At 37.7% G+C, this 27466-nt stretch overlaps 1 protein-coding gene across 2 annotated transcripts in view; it reads right to left on the bottom strand.

Moving 5' to 3' along the window:
• Positions 1-26960, bottom strand: part of LOC126184991 (lysine-specific demethylase phf2-like) — a 173843-nt gene extending 146883 nt beyond the window's left edge. For both annotated transcript variants that reach the window (XM_049927702.1, XM_049927701.1), the window contains exons 1-3: positions 26747-26960; positions 16335-16420; positions 2562-2679 (exon numbers count right to left, since the gene is read on the bottom strand). In XM_049927702.1, the coding sequence (XP_049783659.1) occupies positions 2562-2679; positions 16335-16420; positions 26747-26847 (305 nt within the window). In that variant the 5' untranslated portion in view covers positions 26848-26960. The remainder of the gene's footprint in view (positions 1-2561; positions 2680-16334; positions 16421-26746) is intronic.
• Positions 26961-27466: the final 506 nt, after the last annotated feature.

Here is a 27466-nt window from a genome sequence, read left to right on the forward strand (position 1 = left end):
AGCCAACAGGTTTAGGTTAAACTAGCCAACAGGTTTAGGTTAAACTAGCCAACAGGTTTAGGTTAAACTAGCCAACAGGTTTAGGTTAAACTAGCCAATAGTGCAGAACAAAACACTGTTTCTAATAAATTGATGGCCTCTGGAGAAAACGCAAGGTGATTGACTGCCAAAAGCGTGGAAATAAAATAAAATCGGAAAACTGAAACTAATAACATACATGGGCCTTCCGTAATTATGTGACTGTATTTTAATTTACTTAATAGCTCCCAAGCACAGAAATCCATTTGTTTTCATTTGATGCAAGAAGTGTAAACGAATAGGAAACAGCAAAATAACTAAACGAAACATGGCTTACGTGAAGTCTAACTCCCACTACAATCCAGACTACTATGTGTATGCGCGAATCTGGCAACTTGGGTGCACCAGAAAAATTTTCCCAGGTAGCATCTGGCCGTTTATTGTTATTGTTAGCCACTCTTCAACGAGTCGGAAGCAGGAGAAGGTACTGCCATACGCAACTCAACTACGCATGCGCGTGAGCCTGCGAGCATCTGCTCACATGAACTTAATGTAAACAGTTGTGACGCCACACTCATCGGCAGCAGTTTATTGTAATTAAGTATTCCATAATCTTCATCCTAAAGTCTTTGACACATTTTGCTGTTTATCAGCTCTTACCAGTCAAAACTATAAAACTGTACCGGAAATATTCCCAGAATTCAAAAAAATTCCAAGGGTTTTTCCCAGATTTCTTGGTTGTCTCAGAGCGTAGACACCCTGAGTGTGCTCTTTGAGTAAATATGGAAAAATTGATATGGGATGCCAGCCTGTAGTGGAGATTGGGCTTGCGTACAAGGTTACAGGAAATTTTAAGGCAGATGTTTGTTGCTCAAGTTTCTGTCACTATTTCAAATCCACTCAAAGCAAGGTGTCAAATTTCCAGGTGTCTCCTCAGATTCAATAGGTACTCCTCCCTCACCATTTTTCAAATGCTATTTTCAATTTTGTCTTTGTAATGTTTATGTGGAGCAAGCTAAAAGAAACAGCTCATTGTTTCAGGCTACATCCAGTGTGAATGGAATTTTTTCTTCCTCAATGAAATCATAACTTTATACTCCCAATCAAGAGTGCAGCCTCAAATCAAATGAATTAGCCTTGAACTAAATTAGCACCAGACATATGTGAAGCAACTTTATCTGCATACGAGCTATAACATTTTGTTTGTAATTTGAATCAGAATTACATCGTCCATAAACACACAAATACTGGGCATCAGGTGAAACATCTGATGAGTACTCTTGACTTTAGGTTGACTACACCAACATATTATAAACACAAAATTTCTTTGTATTTGGTATAAAACAATATCATAGTATCAAATATCCATGATAAGCAGTCACATACACTATTTTTGTTATCAAATACTTCAACATCAAATTCACTTTTCTCGCATATTCTACATTAGTGTGTGGTTCTGCATTGTAACGAGTATTCTACTGACATGCAAAGTTTCCCATTAGCAGGAACACCATAAAGGTGAACATTGAACCACAACAATAAGAAAGGTATACCTGGTAACCTTCAATTTTTTTAGTGCTCAGAACTAATGCAGTAAGTGTGATGACAGGATGAAGTTTTTATATATATATAGACACACACAGGATGTTTAATTTATCTGAAGACATTGAAATATCTCTAAAACTACACAATCCAGACAATTTATAGTTAAAATGTGTAACACCCCATTTTTTTATATTGTATGTTCAGATTCTACGGAAAAAAGTCTTAAGTTTTGTCTGAAACATTTTTCTGTTTTGCAACATATGGTATAGTATATAGAAAAATCAAAATGGGTAGAAAATCTTATGTTTCACAATGCTATGCAATGACACTAACACAACACCCCCCCCCCCCCCCCCCCCCCGCCCAATATACACACTACAAGGGTATGACAGGCAATCATTTCATAACTTTTAACTGGAAACCTATTGTCAATGTTGTATTCTTCTGACAAAATGAAAAGGGGATTGCTCAATGCACCACTTGGGCCACTAGCATAACAGTCAGTGCCGTCCCATTAAAAGGGATAATTACCTGTTCTACACTCACGCCAAGGAGGTAGGGGGTTAATTCAAAGGTACTGGATAGCATTTTTAAACATATGATTTTCTATACAACATCATCTGTCACATGAGGGGGGTGGGGGGAGCGGCTGTTTCAGACAAAACTTGCATATTTTTTTCCTCCATAACATCCAAATAAAAAATTGGGGTGCCCATTCAAGATTTCAAAGTTGCTCCCCACTTCCCACACACAGGGTGTGATGGGAGGGTTGCGTTGGATGCCCCCTCTGAGATGAACAAATTTTAATCATTACATTTTTGGATCCACTGTGTTGTTTTCAAAATTTTTCAATGCCTTCAGATAAATTGAACACCCTTCATACAATTAATATCAGTAAATTGTTGTAAAAAATCATAACAGCACCACTGGGAATTATATTTCCACACATAATGAAGCACAATACCATACTGTTTCATGAAGAACTGCAGCCAACCCACCTGGGAAAATGTCTCAGTTTTAATTCCTCAATGAAAACAGTTGTCCCACTCTGTACTGGTCTCGAATCGGCATTCTGTTCAGTTGGATCATGTCGATGCCAGTTTGTCTGCTCTTTAACTATAATCACAGAATTAAATTTTATCACTATTCCACAATTCAATTCATAGAGCACTTAACAATATGCAGTCAAAATGTGTTATCCACAAGATTGCTCCATTTATTTATATTACAGCAGGACACCTGTTTTATAGGGCAAAAGAAACTGTAATAAAAATACATGGAGCAATAGTTTAACAAACTAATTTGTAGAACTTTCTTAACCACCTTACTTTTGTGTAAAATACATTTTTATAGGTATCTTGAGACATGTCTAACAATGAAGCTGTTAAATGAAATTTCGGAATAATTTAGCCAATAAGATGTGCATCATAGTTGACACTGATGTTAATGTTATGTATGGCTTAGTGGTTGAGTGAGTAAGTGTCAGACTACAAGTCCAAAGTTTTCGTGTTTGATATCTAATCAGCCCTTGTGCCACACTGGACTTCAGTCATTCAGATTCAGACACACTGACTGAATCTATTGTCCTGATGTCCTCCATGTCCAGGGTAACCTCCCCATTTCCAATAGGTAATTAACAATGCAAGTGCCTATCAATGCCGTCCCAGTTTCTTTCAAATTGATTCTGGATCTTCAATCACTATGTCAACTGGGAGACATATTGCCACCTGGGTTCCCCATGACTAGTCTTGTTCTATGCAGCTGAAAAGTTATAGTGGTAACACCACAGATAGAAAGTCAGCTCACCACTCTAGTTCACTACAAAGCAGTGTACCTGTCAGCCTGCATCCTTGTAGTCAGTGCAACAGGGCACCAACATTTTGAGTTTGGATCCATTCAGTGCTGTTAGTTTAGAAGTCCACCATTCAATGAACTGCATCCAGCCATTTGTCCCAAGTTCCTACATGTGAAACCTTTGTTCAAAATATACTTTGGTTTACTCACATCTATCAACTTGCATGACTGACTTCGAAGCACACATCTCTATTGCCTTCGGTGATGCCCCGATTTTTTAAGGCCTACAATGTGCCTTTTGCTATGTGCACGCTTCATCTGTAACTGCAGCGCCTACAGGAAGAAAGAATTTTGATGCTCATTACAAGCACTCCGTATGTCAAGTCTATTGTGACTGTTGAAAAATCAAATGGATTGCTGAGGATTTTAAGTCAACTACTGATTCACAGTCCATTGTCAACACATACCATATTCCTAAAGTGCAGGATATCGTGGCACACCTTGCTGGGCGAAAAGTTTTTCCAAAAATTGACCTATGGGACACTTACTTGCACCTCGCCTTGGACAAAGCCTCCAAAAGCACCCTGGTAATCAACACACCATTTGATCTTTTTTTGGTATAACAGCCCACCCTTTGGCATCAGCAGTGGACCATCCATACTACAACACTGCATGGAACACCTAACATGAGACGTTCCACCGACGGCAAATTATTTGGACATCATCACTGTCACTGGAAAAAATGCAGAGGATCTAGGAACCAATTTAGACTCCTTGTTCAGCGGGCTCCAATGGGCTAGTTTGGAATGCTATGAGGAAAGATGTTACTCTGTGCCCTAAGTGGAATATCTGGGATATGTATTCGGCCCATCTCAGAGATACAACCCAGCCCACACTATACCGAGGCCATACAAAACCTACCATCTCCCAAAGAAGCCAAACAACTCTAATCCACATTAAAATACAGAACATTCATTCCTCGTATGGCAGCTATCGCCAAACCACTACATCAGCTCCTTCACAAGAATGTTAAGTGGCAATGATCCTTCACTTGTGACAAGGTTTTTTGGAATCTCCAACAAGCTTTACTCTAACATGCCTCAATACGTACATCCCTCCCAAGTGCCTGACAGTAGAGGCAAATATATCGGACTACAGCTTGGGGGCCATTCGTTCTTACAAAATCGACAAAATTGAACACCCTATTGCATTTGTTTCCGAGCCATTAATGTAGGCACATCACAATTCCAGTCAAACCAAAAAGGAAAGCTTAGCTTTCATTTCTGCATTGAAGAAGTTTCATGATTATGTGTACAGACAGCTATTTAGCCTGTTAACAGATCATAAGCCTCTGTTACCACTGTTTGACACCCATTCTAATATTGCACCACGACCATCTAAGACCTGCAGAGAAGGGCCACTGTTATTTCTGTTTATCACTACAACATCTATTATCAGTCCTCAGAGCAAAATACAAAAATGGAGAAACCATCATGTCCCCAAGTGGGACAAGACCCTGAGTTTGATGTGGCTCCTGAAGTCTGTTTTTATACTGATGCAGAAGCCAAAGCAGTGCTGGCCAGCTTACCTATTGACACCGTAGTCATCACCCAACAGTCGCCAGAGGACCTGGTCCTCCAAAAGGTCATGTGATTGGTGAAGAATGGCTGGCCAGCAGATCACAAAACTCCGTAATATAAATTTGTTCAGACCTTCTGGTACCACCAACACGAGTTGTCCACTCTCAAGGGCATCTTCCTGCTCCAAGGAGCTAATGGCCACACCACAGTAGTCCTTCTGCAAGCACTCCAACTTTGCATCTTGACATTATTACATGACTGTCATTGCAGTATGGCCCTCAGCAAACAGTTAGCCCACCTACATGTCTTCTGGGAGGTCATCGACAAAGATATAGAACACATGGTCGCAGCATGCATAACATGTCAAAGCAAGCAGGCAACACAAGCCCATTGGCATTTTCCTTACCCTTTCCCATGGGCTCGCATTCATGTAGATTTCTCAAGGCTCTGTTTGGGTTACTCTTGGTAGATCATGACAGATGCCAGCAACACTTCTCCATACATTTCATGCATATGTTTCGTGGATGTGCTCATCGTCATTAACAAAAACCATCCATGCCTTATCTCAAATCTTCTCCTCAGCTGACAGCAGCAGAATTCTGCAGTTTTTGTGCAGAGAATGGCCCAGACTTGGATAAGTATGACACTGTTCCATCCTGCTTCCAATGAACTGGCAGAGAAATTTGTCTACTTCAACTGGCGAAATTCACACACACACACACACACACACACACACACACACACACACACACACACACACACACAGAGAGAGAGAGAGAGAGAGAGAGAGAGAGAGAGAGAGAGAGAGAGAGAGAGAGAGAGAGAGAGAGAACTGCAGGACTCGCAGCCCACGCAACCTGAGGACACTGGTGTTTGTGTTGTCCTCATCATTTCATCATCATCCAGGAAAGTGGCGAAATTGGACTGAGCAAAGACTGGGTAATTGTACGGGCGCTGATAACCACGCAGTTGAGCGCCCCACAAACCAAACATCATCATCACAACCTGAGGACACCAGCCTTCCAGCAGGCCAGGCACGCACTATCAATGGACATTAACAGCAGTCCCCCTGGGTTCTCCACTTTCCAAGGACACCAGCAGTAGAACCACCACCTTCTGGGGTGGAGAGAGGTGTCACTATCTCTCTTCTGAAGGGGTGAGGGACACTACGTCAGGGCTCATAGCCCTCCAGCATAAAAGCACTACAGCACAAGTAGTCTATGCCAAAAGTCACAGGACCACAATGGTGAACACTCCTTAGTGCAGTAATGAGCACATGCCTCACAAATAAGTAGCAGAAGCATCAGTCTGAGAGGGCACAGTCAGTGCAAACCTACTCACTTCCGCAGGATCACGTGCTCAGAAGTAGGTCTCACTGTATCCTGGCGCCTGTACAGCGTTAAAGCCAGCATGCAGCTTAAGATGAGCTCTCTGGCTTTATATTGACCACTGCTGCAGTTTCTCAATCAGAAAATCTAGTGGATCATCCCATTACCTGTTTTACAGCGCCATTCTACCAGCTTGGAAGCTTCAGCTCCAACAGTGAACAGAGCTCCCAGCAGTTAACTTCAAACTATGCTAAAATTTGGCCTCTACATTGTAGACCTCCGGAACTCTGATATTTTGGTATGATATGGTGTCTGTGTAATTAAAGACAATTTGTGCCTCGTAGACCAGAACACCAGTAATTATGACTCAATTTTCCATGGCTGACATTCCATTGGGCTCATTCAATGATAGAGACTTAATTGTGAACTATTTCTTGTGTTATGTAATTGAACTTCAAAGGAGGAGGAGGGAGGAGGAGATTAGTGTTTAACGTCCCGTCGACAACGAGGTCATTAGAGACGGAGCACAAGCTCGGGTAAGGAAATCGGCCGTGCCCTTTCAAAGGAACCATCCCGGCATGTGCCTAAAGCGATTTAGGGAAATCACGGAAAACCTAAATCAGGATGGCCGGAGACGGGATTGAACCGACGTCCGCCCGAATGCGAGTCCAGTGTGCTAACCACTGCGCCACCTCGCTCGGTCTTGAACTTCAAAGGAGGAGGATTGAAGATTTATGTTTGTGTCAACAAACATTCTCCTCATTGTCTAACTGGACTTCAGCTTCTATGTGTCGAGCCCGGTGCAGGCCACTTAAAGAGCCACCAGACTGAGTTCACTTCCAAACCTGTCAAAAATGTATGTATCTTGTTTTAATGGGCGTCTTGAATTTTAAATTTTAAAGCTCCAAGGTTATCTAATGCTTTCCCATACCCTTAGAAATATCTTTTGCGTCATAAAAATGAGCAGACACATCTATCTGAGTTACAATGATCGGACTGCCGTGTGCCAACATGGTTAATCTCAGGTCCACTTAATTTGCAATAATCTGTCATGAAATCAGATTCTTTCTCAATAAACAAATATGATAAAAATGGCTTTGTCAGCTGATATTAGCTGGAATGGTCTTATTCAAGAACTCTTCACTTAAAAACAGCTTAAGGGTAACATTATTTCTATGTGCACTTACAAATCCCTTAAAAAATTCTGTCTCCTTCAGGTGTCCTTGGTTAAGAATCACAATGGATTTGGTCATGGCCCATTGATGTGTAACATACTGCTGACAATACTGAATGCACCACCCACACCGAACAAAGACAGTTGTAATCTTCATTATTGATCTAACTACGGTCCCAGCCACTCCTACACATGACGACTTCATGAAAACAAAGCTGGGACCTGGATGGTTGTGGCAGTAACACAAGTGAAATTCTCTACCATGATCTGTGTAAAGTCTCATTTGCTAATCTGGAGATTACCAACCCTACTTGCAGCACCTTATACTATGGTCTGTTCTTCATTATCTATCATTCAACTGAAGGTTTAATGAAATAGTTTGTGGAGTTCAAAAATCTGCCCAAATCTCTTCTTAGTCTCCTTAATTGTATGGCAGTATTTTGTCCTAGCTATATAAAGGGTTGCAAGATTCTCACAGTGGAAAAGCGAATGGAAAAAAACCAATAACTACATTAAGCTCGGTAGGCTAAAAGAAGCAACTAACTGTTTGGCCTTTGCAAATGATCTTGTGATAACAGATGGAACCTTAGAGAATGCAAAGAAAAGACTAAAACTTAACTGCCAAAGCATTCCCAACAAACTGCCAGAGTTTGAAGATCTCCTAAAAAGCAGCTCACATAATGTGCATTAGTACATGAAGCTGGTTAAAACCTGAGGTTAACACCAGTGAAATTTCTGGGGAAATTTACAAAGATAGAAATTGAAGCTGCATGCAAGATCATCTGAGAAATACTGAGTATCAGACAAGGGCATAAAATTATAATTAGATCCTTTTATTGACCACCAGGCTCAACTCCTGATGAAATCGAAAACTTTAGAGAAAACATCCATTCACTAGTACATATGTTTCCCAATCATACTGTAATCATCAGGGAAGTTTAACCATCCAACAATTAATCGGGACAGTTACAGTTTTGCTATAGCTCACATTACGCTGGGAGGCAGCCCTATTTTCAGCCATTCTGTGCATCCCCCACCATTAACTGCTAGTAGCCAATAAGATTCATTCCCTTTCCAAGTGGTTAGCCGCGAGTTACAAACTGGACTGCGAGAATCTCTCTCCCATGTGCTGCACTGTTGCCGTATTTAGCGACAATGCAGTTTCATTCACAGAGCAACCGAATTATTCATTTAGATGCCGATGTTACTTTCTCGCAACAGTATAGCTGTGAATATGTATCTGTAAACATTTTCGTGTAGTTTCCAAATGAAAATGTCATGTGATGGCAGTAAACGTGAAGTTCCTTTAATTAAATTGTGTATCTATGGAGTATTGTCTTAGCCATGTGATTGGGTTTGTGATTTTCTGTCAGAAAGATCACTATATGTAGTAATCGACAGAAAATCATCGAGTAAAACAGAAATGATAGAAGTGATACCTGGTGTTTGCAAGGAAGTGTTATGGGCACTCCTGTTCCTTGTCTAATAAACGATTTAGGAGACAAACTGAGCAGCCGTCTTAGACTGTTTGTAGATGATGCTGTGATTTACCATCTTATAAAGTCATCAGAGATTAAAACAGATTAGAAAATGACTTGGACAACGTATCTGTATGGTGAGAAAAGTGACAATTGACTCTAAATAATGAATAGTCTGAAGTCATCTGCATGATTACTAAAAGGAATCTGCTAAATTCGGTTTACAGGATAAAACATGATTCTAAAGGCTGTAAATTCAACTAAACACTTAGGGATTACAATTAAAAATGACAAAATGCAACCCTCACATGGATAACATTGTGTGGAAAGCAAACCAAAGACTGTGATTTTAGAAAATGCAACTGGTCCTTTGAAGAGGCTACTAGCACAATCCTTTTCCGCCTACTTCTGGAGTATTGCTGTCAAGTGTGGGATGTACAGAAGATAGAATTGATCGAAAAAGTTCAAAATAGAACAGCTTGTTTTGTATTTTCACGAAATAGGGGAGAGACTGCCATGGATATGATACGCAGTATGGGATGGCAATCATCAAAACAATGTTGGTTTTCATTGTAGCAGGGTTTTCTCATGAAATTCAAGCCACCAACTTTCTCCTCAAAGTGTAAAAATACCTTGTTAGCGCCCACCTACATAGGGAGGTATGTTCATCATAATAAAATAAGAGAAATTAGAGTTCGCAAGGAAAGATACAAGCGTTCGTGTTTCCTGTGCACTGTTCAAGAGGGGAACAGTAGAGACATAGCTTGAAGGTGGTTCTATGAACGCTCTGCGAGGCACTTAACTGTGAATTGCAGAGTAATCGTGTAGATGTAAATGCCTCACAAGCAGTCGAGGAGGTTTACATCCATCATTTACACCACCTTCAAATTTGAATGTGAAACTGATACTTCTGTTTCTGAGATATTCAAGACTCAAGATAGAGCTGCAGAAGCACGTGTCAGCACGAGAACTGCACAGAGGATAGTAAACAAAAGTGTTCAAACTGTAGAAAACTCAGGAAATTGTTTTTGTGTTGCCTGACAATCATAGAAATTGCAAGATACCAGTAACACAAATATATGGTTTTGACAATGATGTTTTAAAGTGCTCTGTGTTTGAAACGTATACAAGAAGGGAATACCCAACATCACAAGAACTTGCTGCAATTATGCCTGAGCAAATTGGCTTCAAAGGTAGTGCTTTGTCAATGTAAAGAATTTTAAAATACATTGATTTTAAACATGTTAAGACAAGAGCATTTAATTGAAAGAAGTGACACAGAAGCAGCACAAAGCCCGTCCATTACAAAGATTCACAATAAAAGAGGAGGAGGCAGTTCTACAGTGTATTACATTGATGAAACATGGGTGAATCAGAATCATTCCATGAATACCCGCTGGAAAATGAGTGATGGTACTGGTGGTTTTAAAGTTGCCTTATGAAAAGGTTATCAGGATACTCATTCTGCATGCTCTCTCCTTCTGATTTGGTTCCTGAGAGTAAACTTCTATTTAGATGTCAGAAAAACAGTAGTGACTACCATTTGGAAATGAAGGCAGTCACTTTCAAGAAGAGATTCACTGAAAAATTCTTGTCATACCTAGCTTTGAAGTCATCATTATAATTACCATCCTAGTTATCATTCAGTTGTTACAGAGAAATGACCAAGTATGAGCACCAGAAACGGGATATTGTGCTCTGGCCGAAAAATATTCCGGACAATATAAGCCAGACCTGTGCTGAACTCTTGCAGCTTGTTAATTTATATAAGTCACGTGACAGAATGTACAAATCTGACTTTCTTCTTTCTTGCATGTGAATGTGGTCACACAGTTTTGCATTTACCCACATTATTACTGTCAGTATAACCTGACAGAATTATGAGCACAGGTTACAAGCTATGTGAATTGGGAGGGGAGGGGGGCAAAACACGCAAGGTAACAGACACTGAGTGGCTTGTGCTTGAAGCAATAGACAGCATCCCCCTTCAGCGTCTGCACAATGTGTGTGTGTGTGTGTGTGTGTGTGTGTGTGTGTGTGTGTGTGTGTGTGTGTGTGTGCGCGCGCGCGCGCGCGCGCGCGCGCTGCGCGCGCGCGCGCGCGCGCGCGCACGTCACGCTGAAAAGTAAGATTTTCACAGGGAGGTGAAAATGGATAAAAACCTTGAATGTATCACCCTAAATTTACAATCAGATGGTATTATGATGTAGAGTTTAAAACAAAATAATGATCTTTTTTGGTTTTAAAGAATCATGGTTTAAAAACGTTTTTGTCAACATATCAATTGGATACACTGTACATGAGAACTTCCTGGCTTTTATTGATTAGGAATATGTAGCCTGTGAAATATTCAGACTATAATGGTCAACACATTACCCAAGGAGAAGTTAAGCTTTTCCCAGCCTGTTTTATTACTTGAGAGACTGTGGCTGGATAAATTTGTCACAAACTCCAGTATTTCGACACGTAAACCCCTGTCATTTTCATGGCACAAATTGGAAAATGCCTTAAAATGAAAGGAAGGGTTGCCTGTCGATATACCAGTGGTTTTCAATGTTAGGGGTCAGCATTCCGTCGAGTTATATAAAGAAGATGGTTAATTGTTAGCGTGTTCAATGCATCAGAAGTGCATTCACCCACTGTAATGTCGAACAAGTTAGTTTAAACTCATAATGCCTGTTGTCACCGAAAAATGTAACAACACACTGACAATTTTTACGATAGTCTTTTGTACTAGTGTTTGCTACCAGTAATTCTTTTCTTATGCATAGGGATTTACACTGAATAGCAGTGAAACACACCCTCATATGCACATCACACACATTTAAAAAATTATATGGAGTAGAAGCTGTTGTCAAAGAAATATAATGATTTCGGTTCGAGTCTGAAGTTTACTTTGTTACGTATTACATTTTTGCCCCATAACACAGTCCAAATCACAATAAATGTCAATTATTGCAACTATTTTCAATAATCTAGTTGCTAGACAATCTTCATTTTGAGAAAAATTGTTCTTGACGTCTTTACAAACATGTATCAGCTGTTCTTGCCTTCCGCCATCACACACACAATTTCTGTGGAGAAGTGGACACAACCTCAAGACTCAATAGTAAAATTTCTCTCATGTAGATAAATGATCAAAATCAGTTTTAAAATGTATTATTCCATCACAGATTTGAACATATAATATGAAATACCAAAGGTGAATGAACACGACTGTTGTCTGCAGCAACACAGTTCGACAACACGGACTTCGTTTGCCCGCTCTCTGCCGCCATGCATGTGCAAACCTCATCCCCCTCTATGACTCCCTATCGCTCTGCCTCTATGAGCGGAAGTGTCTTCTTCCGTGAAGCAGTCTACAGTGGTGAGCATTACAAGACATCCTATGATACATTACCAGATGCCTTCTCTGAAAACTATCTAGAACAGACAGTTCAAAACCGAACTCATGGCAACAAAGAGACCTGACCTCTCTGATGAAGTCAGAGTCAAAGCTGGTATCAGTGACCAAGAGAGCTGTGGCAACAATCATTACTAAAGTATAAAGGTCAACTAAAATAAGTGGAAAGATTCAGTAAACTACATGAAGAAGAAATAGTAGTATCATATCTAATGAGGAACTTTAAACTTTTAGCTCGGAACGGGAGCATGTAGAGAAAATATTGCGAGTGTAAAGGATAGTTGACCAGGTACTGGATAAATATGTACCCAGCAGAACAGTGGTTCACCATGGGGGAGGAGGTGGGGGGAGGGGGGACACCTCCATAGTAAACAATCACTGTAAAGAGACTTCTAAGGAAACAGATCACTGCATAACAGGTGCAAGACAAAGCACAGAGCAACAGATGCTTAATGAAATGTTTGGCTGTCAAGAGGGCAATGCATGAAGGTTCAATGAGTACAGTACCATAAAAATTGTTGGAAGATCTTTCACAAAATCCAAAGAAATTCTAGTCACATGCACAGGCTATTGGTGGCAACAGAGTTAGAGTGCAGTGACTCACGAACAAGATAGGAATGAAATTGAGGATAGCAAAGCAAAAGCAGAGACGCTGAGTCCCGTTTTCAAATGTTCCATTATAAAGGAAAACCCCGGCATATTCCTACAATTTAACTCCTGTATCACTATAAAGATGAGTGAGATGGATATCAGTGACAGTGATGTTGAGAAACAGCTGAAATCACTAAAACTGAACAAATCTCTAGAGTCCGAGAGCCCAACAGAATCCCTATACGATTCTATACTGAATTTATGGCTAAGTTAGCCCCTCGTAACTACATTCTCCCATCGATCCCCTGGGGTGAGGGGGAGGGAGCATACCATCCAAAATCCTTGACATCCATTCCTTGAAAAATCTTAGAACATGTTCAGAGTTCTAACATAATGAGGTATCTTGAGCAGTACGACCTCTTTCATGCCACCCAGCATGGATTCTGAGAACATCAATTATGTAAAATCCAATTCGCACTTTTCTCACATGATATAATGAAAGACATAGTTCCAGGCTGCCAGGTAGATGCAGTGTGTCTCCATTTCCAAAAGGTGTTTGACTCAGCACCACATCTATACTTCTTATCAAAAGTATGATTGTATGGGGGTATCAAGCAAAATTTGTGATTGAAGGGAGGATGCAGAAAGTTATCCTGGATAGATAGGAACTGACAGGTATAGAAGTAACTTTGGGTGTGCTTAGTGAATTGTGTTGGGACCCTTGTTCCTATTGTATATTAAACCTTGTGGGCAATATTAATAGCAAACACAGACTTTCCAAGATGATGCAGATACGAATAATGAAATACTGTCCGAAAGATGATGCACAAATATTCTGTCAGATCTTGGCAAGATTTCAAAGTGGTCCAAGGATTGGCAATTTGCTTTAAATGTTCAGAAATATCAAATAATGCACTTCACAAAATGAACAAACATAGTATTTTGTTAGTATAACATGAATGAGAGGCATTTAGAATCCAATCACTTGGGTGAAACAATTTGTAGGGATAGAGAATGGAAAAATCATATAGGCACAATGGTTGCAGTTCACTGGTTGAGGGCTGTACAACTGGTCTACAGAGGACACCACTTCTAAAACACTCATGCTACCCATCCCAGAACACTGCTCAAGTGTATGGGACCTGTACCGAATAGGACTGACAGTGGATATTGAACAGATAAAAAGAAGGGTAATATAAATGGTCACAAGTTTGTATGACCCATGGGAGAGTGTCGTGAAGATTCTGAAAGAACTGATGTTGCAGATTGTAGAAGACAGATGCAAACTAATCCATGACAAACTATTTAGAAAGCTTCTAGAACCAATTTTATACAATGAACGTAGGAATAAATTGCAGCCTCCTACATACTGCTCCCACAGGGATCCTCTGCCACACGTTTCACAGTCAATGAGAATTTTAAAAACAGATTGTGACAAGGCCAAGACAACAGACAACTTTAAATATCTGGGTCAAAAAATAAATGTAAAAAATGAAAAAGAAGCAATTAAAAACAAAACTGGAAAAATGAAAAGAGTATAAATGAAAGAAATCTGTACAATAAAAACTATTTTTTCTGAATATGTTAAGTTAAGGGATTATAGTACAATTGCAAAACCAGATGTCTTCCATGGGCCACAAACACTATGTTTATCTGGGTGTAAAATGGTGTTAGAAGATTTGGAAAAGGTAGGAAAAAGCATCTTGTGAAAAATATTGGGCTCAATCAATAACAAAGATTGCAATTTTGTTTCGTGGTCAAACAAGGAAATATACACATCCTGCACTACAATAATAGATGGCATCTGCAAAAGAGGTGTTACACTCTATACACATCTAAAGAGAATGAAGGAAGACAGATTAACAACAAAGAATAGAAGAATCACATTTTCTCCCAAGACATGAAAACAGACAGTGAAAGTGGACTTGGAAGAAATGCAGATTGAGTGAGAGACCTTACTCAAAAGCGAGAATTTCAGACTAGAAGTCAAGAAATTCAAAGGTTTTCAGGAAGATACAACAAAGAGAACAACAACAAGAAACAAATACAGATGAAAGGAAAAAGAGCAGATTGTGAGATGATAGAGTTTTGAGAAGGGTAAAGGGTAAGAGAAACAGTTATCTTGATGTAGTCCTTAGTTGGTCTGAATTGAAATTTTTTTAAAAAAACATGGAAACAATATTTGTCTGTACAAATAACAAAGGTGGGGCATAAGCTAATCTTTAAACTTAAGTTTTTCATATCTTAAGTTTAACTCAAATTTGTCACTTCTGCTCGAAGCCTATTGAACATGGAACTCTTTCTGCATTACATTTAACAAAGTGTCATCCAAATGCAAATTTCTTTTCTGCCAATTGTTTAATGAATGACTGTTGCAGTTCCTTTTAAATGAACCCATATTAGAAACAAACTTTTAAGGGGGGTAGTACATGTGGCCTACAGGAGGGACAGTGTTAGAATTCTGTTATGCAGGAAGTTTGCAAACTGACACCATAGGCCCCTCTGACCACCATTTTCTCTGATAAGAACATTCCTGATGAATGCACATATTTGTACCAAATTATGATAACCACACAATATGACTGAATCTATGTCTCAATGTAACACTATTCTTATAGTGGAGACAGCAGTACCCAATTTCTGCAGAAAATTATGAACTAGATTATCAACCATTTTTACTCTTAGAAATCTAAAATTTTCAACTTCACTAGCTGTTTTAATAACCTATTTTTATGTGAGTTCTGTGTCAGAAACTACATGCACTGTGTTCTGTTTCAGATAAGTGACCACATCTTCTCTGTAAACCCCAACCTGGTGTTATCTGCTACCCTATCAGTTAAATCAGTTATATTGCATCCCACATCATTTCAAATAACACTTCTGTCATCTGAAAAATACATAACTATTCAGTGAAACACCTTAACTGGCACAATGACCACTTCCCACAGCTACAAAGAACGTCTGTCAGAATGCTTATAAAGTTTGACCTGAAGTGATACTACATCCACCCACTATACCACCAATCTTAAGTGAAATAAAGCCCTCCCTCACAGTTGTATTCATATACACGATGTTTATAGTGTAAATTGACCTACTCACACTCTCAATCAGTAACAAGACATCACTGTGTCTCAGCAGAAGTCTTCAGTACCCTCTCAGATCTCATTAACTCACCTTGCAGTTGTATCAAGATGACATGGAGGCAAAAAAAAAGGAATGTGAAGTGAACTTTAGTTGTGCATTTCCAAACTCAAATCCTATTCCAGTCACAACCTACACTATCTTAAGTTTGTTCCCTAACAAGACTGCTGACAGCCTCCTCCAGTGCCCCAGTCTAATGTTAATATTGAGTTAATAATACCAGACATATGACATTTGATACTAATAGAAAAGAAAATACATGTATAAAAATATGATACTTACACACTGAAGGCCCAGCTATGTGGATGCACTTAGGACAATGAAACTTGTCCACGTATGGAACAAGATATTCTTGCAGGTCGACGCAACTGTAAAGTAAATAATGGATTAGTTTCAGTTTTTTTTTTTTTTACATCTGAGTTAAGACTGAAACAATTAAAATGAATGGCCCTGATACAGCATTGTCACAATTCTGGTATTGTAGATGGCATAATAGCATTTGCTTAGCAGTCAATCAGATAGACAATCAAAGGGCAGAGCAATATACTTAACTTTTTTTTTTAATTGGTAATAGCAGAAATCACAAGTTCTTATTGTCTTGATAGTCCACATTTTCTATCATTTTATCAATGCTAGCCAGTTATTCTAACGTAATCAATAACAACTCCCAATTAAGAGTGAGATTCAAGGAATCTGTGTTGGAGGAATTGTTATTCATTGGATTTTAAAACATCAAATAATATTTTATTTAAGATCAGAGGAAAGTAGTGACACTGCACAGAGCACAGTTCTGCAATGGGAAGTCATGATTTAAAATGAGTATGAAGAATTCATGAATTCAGCACCACATCATTGACTTTTAAAGGAAACACACATCATGCATCATGTATGCGACTGTCGAAAATTTCCTGATGGTGGAATGCATTAGGTTACCTTAGATGGGAGCCCTCTGCAGACAAGTAATATCTGGTGTGGCTCAGGGGAGTGTAATAGGACTATACTGTTGTTGTTGGACGATGTTATACATTCAGGACTTTTAGGTCAGTATCAGTTGCAATCTGGCCTTTCACAAATTATCACGTCCACAGCGGGGAAATCTTATCCAGTGCATTAATATCCATGTAGACACTGACAAAATATCAGACTGGTACAAAGAGTGCAACAAGCTCTTAATCTAGAGAAATTTAAAGTTGTGCATGTCACAAAACAGAAGTATGGTAATCTTTGACTCCAGTTGTGACTGATAAATCCCGCAGGCAGTCATGTTATAAATATAATAATTCAGAGTAAAACATTTGATGAGATATGAAGTAGAATGACCACTTAGGCTCACTTATAAAGCAAATGGCAGGCTTCAATTTATTGGCAGAATACTGTAAAACTAAAGTTTGTAGCAAACCATTTTTATGGGCCATACTCTAACACTGCTCATGTACATGGGACCCATGTCAGGTCAGGCTGAATGGTTGGTTTTTTATATATAAAGAAGCCCAAAAATGGAGAGGATGGACTCTCAATGGAATCTAGTTGCAATTAAACAGCGACTGTGTATTAAATGCTGGAGAAACTTCAAGATCTCCTTGCCAAACATTTTGAATTATTCACTTCTAATACAATACAAAGTGAATAAGGAAGCAAGTAGGATTATGTTTAACATCCTGCGAATGATTATGTAATTAGAGACTGAGTACAAACTAGGATAGGGCAACAATGAGTAACAAGATCAGCTATGCCTTTTTCTGAGAAATAATCCACATATTTGCCTTAATGTCAGCAAAACAAGATAAATCTGGTCAGAGGCACATTCCTCCCAAATTTAAGTCCAGTGTGCTACTACCTGTGCCATCCTGCTTGGTGTACAAAGTCAAAATTGTAATTTTCACGTATATGCTTCCCATAACTTGTAGTTGCAGGTATGTATAACTCCTGGATGCTGCAGGCCTTTTGAAGTACTTAAAATTTAATTTATGCCACATGACAAAACAAGGAGCCATTTTTCCTCATTAACGATAAAAGAAGACAAGGAATATTTACAGAAAATGTATGCAAAAATTTAGGAGACATGAATAGATATTTACAGAACCAGCTCAAGTTACCCTGTGAAATAAGATAGGAACAACCACTTCATTAAGTAAAGGCTCCATGAAAATGGACTGTTGAAAGTTAAGAGTTCTTAATGTTGGCAGCTACACATGCATGTGATTAAACTCTCTACAGCATCTTCATCATTCTTCTATTAAATCACTTTTACAGAATGTGCATCAATAAAGCTCCTCCTTTATCAGTTTCTCATCAGAAATGTTAACTCCATTATAGAAGTACTCATACAATAAAGACACTGGATTTAAATAAATAAATAAAACCACCACCACCACCACCACCACCACCAACAACAACAACACCACCTCTACATTCCTTTCCACACTAGATGTACCTTGCACTACTGGTTTACATTAAACTCAGTCATAACATGTTTGTGAATTGAGGAACAAAATATAAAACTAGCGACTTTTGATCTCTTTCATTAGAAGACCACCAGGAAATTCTTAAATGCTTTCATTTGCATATATAGTTAATCCTTGAGTAAAGGCAAAATACCTGCTTCAAAATGAAAGTCCTTGTCACTAATGTGTAATTGTGCATAACATGCTAATGTTTTCAATTTTTTTATATATAATAACTATGCTGTCCAAAGTATCTAGTTTCTGCACCAAAATATTATTTTGGCATCTGAAGTGGAGATACCTTGCCAACCTCCAAAATAATTATTGGCCAGAGCATCTGCTTACACATCATAAACAAACTGTCCATACTGCAATCATCTATGCAGAAGATGTGGACAAATCCTTGCTGTTTGAGATCTTCAAAGAAATGGAGATACTCCATATTTATTTTTGGTCAAAAGGAAGCCATGCTTTGGGAGGCAGTTAACCAGGAATGACTTGTTCTATATGACAAAGAGTCCACAGTAACAACACTTTTGCACCTATTAGACATTTGTTTTGCAACTTCCATGTTTTATGGGTCTACCTCAGCTGACAGATTGTACAATAAAATCAAATCAATAAGAAATATTGTCAAAAGAGACAGGGAAAGAAGCATAGGAGATTACATTAGTTCTGTAAAGAGAACAGAGCACCGTAAAAAACACGAATTTTTAATAACTACTTTTTAAAAATAGGTGAGAAAATTGGTGAAAATAGTTCAAAAGAGAAGGTCAAAGAGTACAGTAAACAAGCTATACAGAGTACATTTAGTGAAATAGAAATTAATCTCACAACCCCATTTGAAACAAGGAGAATCATAATGACTAAAAAATGAAAATTCACATGGGGTGAACAACATCTCTAAGAAGACACTAAGAAGTTGTGGCTCTATATTGTGTAATGCTCTTAATCACATTATGCATCATTAATTCAGGGTATATCCCCAAACAGATTGAAATATGCCATGGTTAGACCTTTCTTTAAAAAAAAAAAGGTGGCTCCACAGATGTGAGGGACTACTGCTGGCTGGTGTCACTTATATAATTTTCTAAACTTTTTGAAAAGGTAACACACTCCAGTGTTGTTACCATCCTCTACAGTAATGGCATACCTGGCCAATCACAGTCTGGATTTCAAAAGGTCCACTCTACTGAGTCAGCTACTTATATATTTAATGAGCACACAATAAAATCTTTAAATGGCAAAATATCACTATTTGGGATATTCTGTGACAAAAACCGAAGGCACTCGATTGTGCCAATCATAACATTCTCCTAGAGAAGTGGAGTTTTTATGGATATGTGGTTCCAAATACGTCTGGGTTAGCTCTTATTTAAAAAACGAAGTGCCGACAGTTACCCAAGGCTGGGGAGAAATTCTTGCTTTATGTTAATGATCTATCATTTCATTTGAATCAGGAGGCAGAATTAGTACTGTTTCCAGATGATACAAGCTTTGTTGTGAAGTCAAGCAAAGAAGTATCAATGGAGAAAAACAGTCAGCAATGATCTGTGAAAATTACTAATTTGTTTTGCACAAATAGACTACGTTTAAAATTAAAGCAGAACAAAACTGGACGATCTGTATTTTTAGAAAATATCCCATGCCTAATAAGCTCATACTTACAAGTGGGTGGGGGGAATCAAGATAGGAAATTTTATATGTCTTACAATAAAAACTCGAAACTGGAAATACCATACACTAGGCCTGCTAAAAGGTGGGTGCAGTTCTGCTACTTTTACCATAACAATAATCACCTATTTTGGGTGCACAGAAATGAGTACAATAAGATATATTGCACATTTTCATTCACTGATGTCTTGCGGGATAATAAAATGGGTAACACTTCACTTAGTCAAAAGCATTTATTGTGAATATTTATTCATCTCATAATGTAAACATTTTAACATTAACGTAAGGTTTCTGTGAAAAGACAGCTACATCTACACAACAAGGCAAGTGACAAACTACATCTTGCTCAAATAATCAGTTTGTCTTTCTTGAAACCAACTGACTGGAAGCATCTCTGAGGTACAGTACCATGTAGCTGTTTTTTTTTTTCAGTGACTCTAGCTTCACACTAATAATTTTCTTGCCTCTTAGTTTGTTGAGAGTCTGAGCAGGTACATTTAAATGATGAGCAGGGAGATAAAATAATCTGTTGGTGAATAATGCCACCAGACATGACCACTTTTATTTCAGAGCCATAACCAATTTCGGGCATTCATATGCTCATTTCCAGTTACATAAAATGTTCTCCATCAGCAGCATGTTGTCAGTTCCAGCAATTTGCTGATGAGAACATTTCTATAACAGAAAATGTTAGCCATCTCAAAATGGGAATGAATGCCGAAAAACAGCTATGCCTCTAAAATAAAAGCATTTGAAGAGTAATTGTGACTGGCTGCATTATTCACCAGCCATCATTCATTAATGGCCACAGTGTTCACAAGTTCCAGCATATATTCCTATGTAAAAAGATGGTAATATCTTAGATATACCAGGGAGATAACTGTTAGTAACTTCAGTTTTAAACAATGGCCAACCTGGTCCCCTTCGAAGCACAACATGTGTTTCTAATAATTATTTTCTGCAATTTTACTATGCACAATGTGTTGCTCGAATTTTTCTTAAAAACAATACCATAACTGATTGGAAGTAGCCATGGAACACATTTTTCCTAGTGTTTATGTCAGTGGTACTAGCTAATATTTGGGTTGCAATTGCAAAGCTACATAATTTGTTTACTTGATACTCAGCATGTTTAATCCCGTTTGAATTCTTATCTACGTTTAATTCAAGGAATTAAACAGAAACCACTTGTTTTAGAAATCTATTTTTGTGATTAAAAATTTTCTTTGGATTTTGCCTGTTTTGTTCTGAAGTGGATTATATGGGTCTTTGGACTGTTCAGTGTTAATCCATTGAGCTGAAACTATGTTTCTAGATGATTTATTGCAGTTTTAATCTTTTCAATGACTAAAGACCATCTAAATATCAACTTTTATCATGGAACCCCTGGTATGTTTCTATAGAAAGAATTAATGCAACATACTATAGATGGATTATCTGCAACAAAAAGGATAATTATTCCAAATAATGTTTATTTGTTCCAAAAAGTTGTTTCAAAACAAACCCAAAAGCTCTTAAGGTAAGTTAAGTTTAAAACAACATAAACTGCGTATGTTGCAGTATTACTTTTTTGTTAATATATAAATTGAGTCTCCTGTTTTGCACACACATGCAGCTGCAAATGGTGAAAGTACAAAGACAGCCTTTTGCAGCAACCTAGGCTATGCATCTTTTAAACTGTGCCACAATTCCAGTAATGGCATCGATTTAATTATTATTTTTATTCCAATGATGAATCAAATGTCAGTTCAATATAACTTTCATATTCTCCTGCTGACCTAACTGGAGGTTGTGTGTTGTCAATAACTGAGTATTCACTTCACAATTCATTTGGGTATCCATGTGCTGTTCCCTTGGAAAATACTGGTAAAAGCTTCATTCAAACCTTCAAGACACGGAATGACTTCTCCAATTAATGCCTGTCACATTTTAGACACTTCCTCTTCGTTTATTGTTGGTAGCCAACCAACACATTTGTAAATCGTTTGTCCAAAGTGTTATCTTTTTCTTAAAAGCAAGAAAAGTTTTTGTGAACATTAAATACATTTACTTGGTTGCCTTGAAGAGTTAAATTAAGTTCATTCATCTTTGTAGAATTGTCACTTAAATAAGCAATTTGAAGCATAACATGCTGGTTTATTACACTGATGGAATCAGGACATATTTTTACTCAGTCCTCAATTAACATGGGTGCACCATCTGCAGGTAAAAATCAAATGGGCATTTACATTGGTGGATAAAACATTAATGTAGAACAGGAACAAGTCCTAGTCTGGCACATGATTTTGATCTGTCAGGCAATGTCAAATCAATGAACACTTCTTTCAAAGTGCAAGTTTATTCTGGAAGAACAAAACAGGTCATAGGATAGGGCCTTGAGGTATACCTAATTTCACTGTTTTCTATGTGGAAGAACAATTTGCAGCATTTGAAAATATAGTCACACTGATTTCTACTGCATAAATAAGACGTGAGCCAGTGTAGAACATTACCCATGATCCCATACCTATCAAGTTTGTAAATGGCCAGAGAAAAAAAAAAAGGTCAAATGTTATGTGAAATAATTTGTTTAATAGTAAGAAAAACTAGATTAGAGAAAAATTTGACACACCTTCCACTGAATGCTCAAAAATCATTAAAGCAAATTAGATACAGATTGAGAATTTGAAGTTCAATGCTCAACTTAGAATATCAGAACTTTTGAGAGCACTAGAAGATATTTATCTGGCAGAACTTCAAATTCTCAATTGGCACCTCACTTCTTGTACACGATTTCAAGTATCATACAAAATCATACATATGAATCATTTCACAAAACATTTGATAGGATTTCTAAATTTTTTATTTTGAAATTTTTTCTTATTACCCTGATTATTTTCAAACAATCAATTTTTTTTTGCAAAACTATATCTCATGATGGTCAATTTGATACCCCATTTGTCCATTTACCACTCTTCATCTGGCTATGAAAATTAAGACAAAAATTCATTTTGTAATTTCTAGGGACTCTGGCATGTATGTAAACGGTTGGAACTGTATAAATAAATCATGGCGAATTCAGTGTAGTTATTGCATTGAATAGAGCTGCCACATCTGTTCATCTCACTGTGCATTTCTTTCAGTTTCACTAAGCTTTGTCACTTTCCAGAGACATTTTAACACCTCTAACCTGGATACATGCACCATGTCAAATCTATTGTAGTGTTTCCTGATGCAAGATGGTCCACAATTGTTGTAACTGGTCCTTGGTATCCTGGATACTGGCACTGAGACGGAGCTACCATTAGAGCCAGTGTCAGAGTCACCCTACATGAAAATTACTTTCATTTTTAAATTTTGGGTACCAGTGGGCTTGAGAAAGCTGCTGCCACCCATATTTTAAATTGTATTGAAAAGTGTGATTATTTTTAAGTGGGATCACACTGCCAAGTTCTTTGTAAATTTGAGTATACTTTGTAAGCACTGGATCATCATCATATACCCTCTCAACCGACGAAGTTTCATTTCGTTTCCTCCACTCCTTCTGGATGCTACAAGTTTTTGTCAAACATAGATAAACAGTCCATGATTTACTGAGTCAAAGGCTTTTGTTAAGCCCTATAACTTTATTCAAATTGTCTATGGCTCTTCTAACTGTCAGAGACTTAAAGCTTATTTTTATTTACTTATATTTCCTCGCATGGAGTGATCTCCAGCTTTTTATTAATATATTATATTACTTTGTCTCTCTCATCCTTAAGTTTTTCAGATCAGTGTACTTGCCATATATATGGCTGGAAGAAGAGTGATGGGCTGATCGTTTCCAAATATCTTCAAGCTCTTTCTTCCTTGCACAGTGGTCTAAATTCTGTAGGCTTCAGTACCTCTGGGAAACTGGTCAAAAGATCAGTTAATTATTACAGATAGTGGGTGTCCTATTATTTTAGGCACAAATTTAAGGATTTATGGGTATACCATTCTGACCTGCAGATTTTTGTTTTCCAATGACAAGACATTTTCTACATGTACTGCCAAAACTGTTTTAAATTTTGTGAGGCATTCAGACCTCTGACCAAGTCCAAAGGGACATTATTTGTTCTTATAATCTGCAACACTGACATCCGATTTCACCATACTAATGAAGAATGTCTTTGACACACACTGAAATTTGAGCTACATTTACAATTATTTCATGTACATGATCATCCTTACAAATTTTATAACTAAAGACTTTGAAACCTAATTCAGATTTCACACATAACAACACTGCTTTTGAATTATTCTCATGTCTTACATTTAGCCTACTATTTGTTATTTGCTTTGCTGCCTTAATATCTTTCTTAAAGATAATTTTGTATTGTCTAATGCAGTGAACAAAGTCAGTCTTTTTACTACATCTTTCTTCTTTACATAGCGTTCTTGTCTTGGCACAATAGATTTTTATACCTTTAGTGATCTATTTTAATTCTCTTGCCACTTTAGTAAGTTTTGTGAAACTGTGTGTGGGTTTCACATTCATCTGGTAGAGCTCCGTTTATGCAGCTGGGAATGTTACCCACAGCAGATTGACTTACTTACGAAATTTGTATTAACAGTCCATCCAAGTCTAAGAGTAACAAACAAACGTATTCCCACGTACTCTGGGAGGAAATATTACTTTCATTTCCCTTTAATGACAGACAATTTACCCGAGGAGAGAGAGAGAGAGAGAGAGAGAGAGAGAGAGAGAGAGAGAGAGAGAGCAGGGAATGAATGCAAGTCATAGTATATACACCTACAATTCAGACAATTAACTATTCAAAACAATGAATCACAAACACAGGATCATTCCAACACAAGGCTGTGACCATGGAATAGCTATCAAACTTAGAAACAAAAAGTCTGACAAAACCAATACCTTTTCAATATACATTATTTAATTTGTAGGTGGAATCACAATCAGCACTACATTTGCACAGAATAAACCTGTGTACCGTATGACTGGAACTCATAGTTAAGAGCTCCACATTAGCAAATAAACGAGGAGTCATGTGTGGCTCATTACTAAAGTAAAAGGGTTTATCCATTTGTAGGCCTACTCTCCCACTGTTATAGGCCATACAGCCACACTCTCACATCCTGGCAGACCAAACATTCCAGGAGGGAAATAACAATAAAAATAATAACACTGTTAATGAGCCAAGTCATTTAATATTCAAGTGTTACACCTGCTATTACCACATATCATTACTTGAATAAATCCACAACTAACCTATTTCTCTCAAATCATAATACAATCTCTTGGCCACTGGAATGTGCAATATCACAAGAACAATTAGAAACAAGCAGTCCAACACAGGAAAAAATAACTAAACAATTTAAATCATCTTTATCCATAGGAAATTAGCAGTCTACCTGACACTACTTAAGGTATTCTGACAGGCACGCCTGAATAATTACAGAAAAGTTATAAGGAAATGTATTACTTCAGAACACTTCCAAATATACAGCAATGTAAACACATTTATGATTTTCATACGGTAGGTGTTCTAGTGCAAGAGATGTCAGCAAAACTATGACAAGAATTTATACAGATAATTTATTTGCTTTCAACAATAATGTATGCTACAGAACATGCAAAAGAGATGTTAGCATATCTAGGCATATGTACTACTACACTGCTAACTGTAATTGGAAATAAAAAGAAAAGGTTGCTTTTGGATAGTGACAGTTCTGTTCTGAGGTACAATCTATTTACAGTTTCTGAATCACTAACATAGCTACAATAACATATGAATACCACATCTGCAGCATTCGGAAGGTAAATACCTCAGCATACATAACAATCCAAATCAGCTAGACTTGTGGCTGTATATCTATAAAACTATACATAAATATATATAGTATCAGAACTCTTATTCACTTATTACATTCTCAAATCATCAATATTACGAGCCCAGAAAACGAATACTGTCACGTTAAGGAAAAAAATATTGACTACTGTGTTTTCCAAAATCTTCAGCATAGTTTTTACACAACTTTCCAAGTGGTGGTGAATAATGAAATATTTTAAATACTTGTTCAGAACTCGTCAATAATTTGTAAACAATGTCGTTGACGTAGGTCACTCTCAAAATGTCGTGAATCGACACTAACTTGTACAGCTGCTAAGTGGCTATAAAAATTGAAGCGATGCTATAACTTAGGTAACGTAACACTAATGTAAGGGAGTTAATGCTGAAAAGGCGCCAGTTCATGAGGAACTTTTGTTATTTTCCAAGCGGTAATGAAGACTTCAAATTCACATACAACGGGGAAGAGGTGGTCTTCTGAAAACAATCGAGTATTTCGCAAAGGCCTTACACTGGAAATGTATGCAGCAGATGTGAAAATTTATATAAACAAATATGGTGAAAAGAATACTTAAACATGGAATAGCTTCATAACCAAGTGTATTATGAAATCCTGACAAAACTAACACATTAAATGAAATCCACGAATTTTTATGGCTTCGGTGATTTAGCGAGGCACAGCAGAAACCGTATGTTTCACCTAGTCGACAGACATTCCAACTATAAAAATACAAAAATGCGCTACAGCAAAAAACTCACACATTACCTTTGATGATACCACTCTTTGCAGCCATCACACTGGATCATATCTCTTGTAGCATCGTAAGTTTGCCCACATAAACAATACCTTCTCTCATCAGACTCCATTCTTTAAATCCCTTGTTACAAACACAACATCCCACACGTCCAGAGATTACTTATAAAACATGACACAGCAAAGATATTACAATCTGAAGCACAGTTGTCACTTGTGTGATCCAACCAAGAACCAAACCGAATGTTTATTTCCGTCTTTGTCAGTTAAAAGCGTGTACACACTACTCACTTGGCCAGTGAAGGTCAACAAACGATAGCCAATGGGTTCGACCTGTCATCATCATCATACCAAGGTATTAGGCCAAGGGATTCGATCGCAGTTCGATATGATAAGAAGAGGATTTAGCAGTCGTCGCATATGAAGCATTTATTTTGCTGCGAGAAGCTGATCATCTACAAAAGAAAAAACGACGCTGGGAAACGACCTCCCTTTTAGAAAGTAGGAAGCATTCCAAAAACTTTTAAAGGATTGTTTAATGGAAAATGAATTTTATAGAGTAGAGGAGTATACGTATCAATAAATGAAAAGTGCTACTATTACTGTTATAGAGGTACTGTCACTAATTGAACACGAGAACACGAGAATATGAATACTGAGAGAAAAATGTAAATATGAGTATAACGTAGTATGCAAATAACTTTCAGGACCTGAAAAGTTGGTGAAAAATGT

This window comes from Schistocerca cancellata, chromosome 4 (assembly GCF_023864275.1).
Source record: "Schistocerca cancellata isolate TAMUIC-IGC-003103 chromosome 4, iqSchCanc2.1, whole genome shotgun sequence".
Taxonomy (NCBI): domain Eukaryota; kingdom Metazoa; phylum Arthropoda; class Insecta; order Orthoptera; family Acrididae; genus Schistocerca; species Schistocerca cancellata.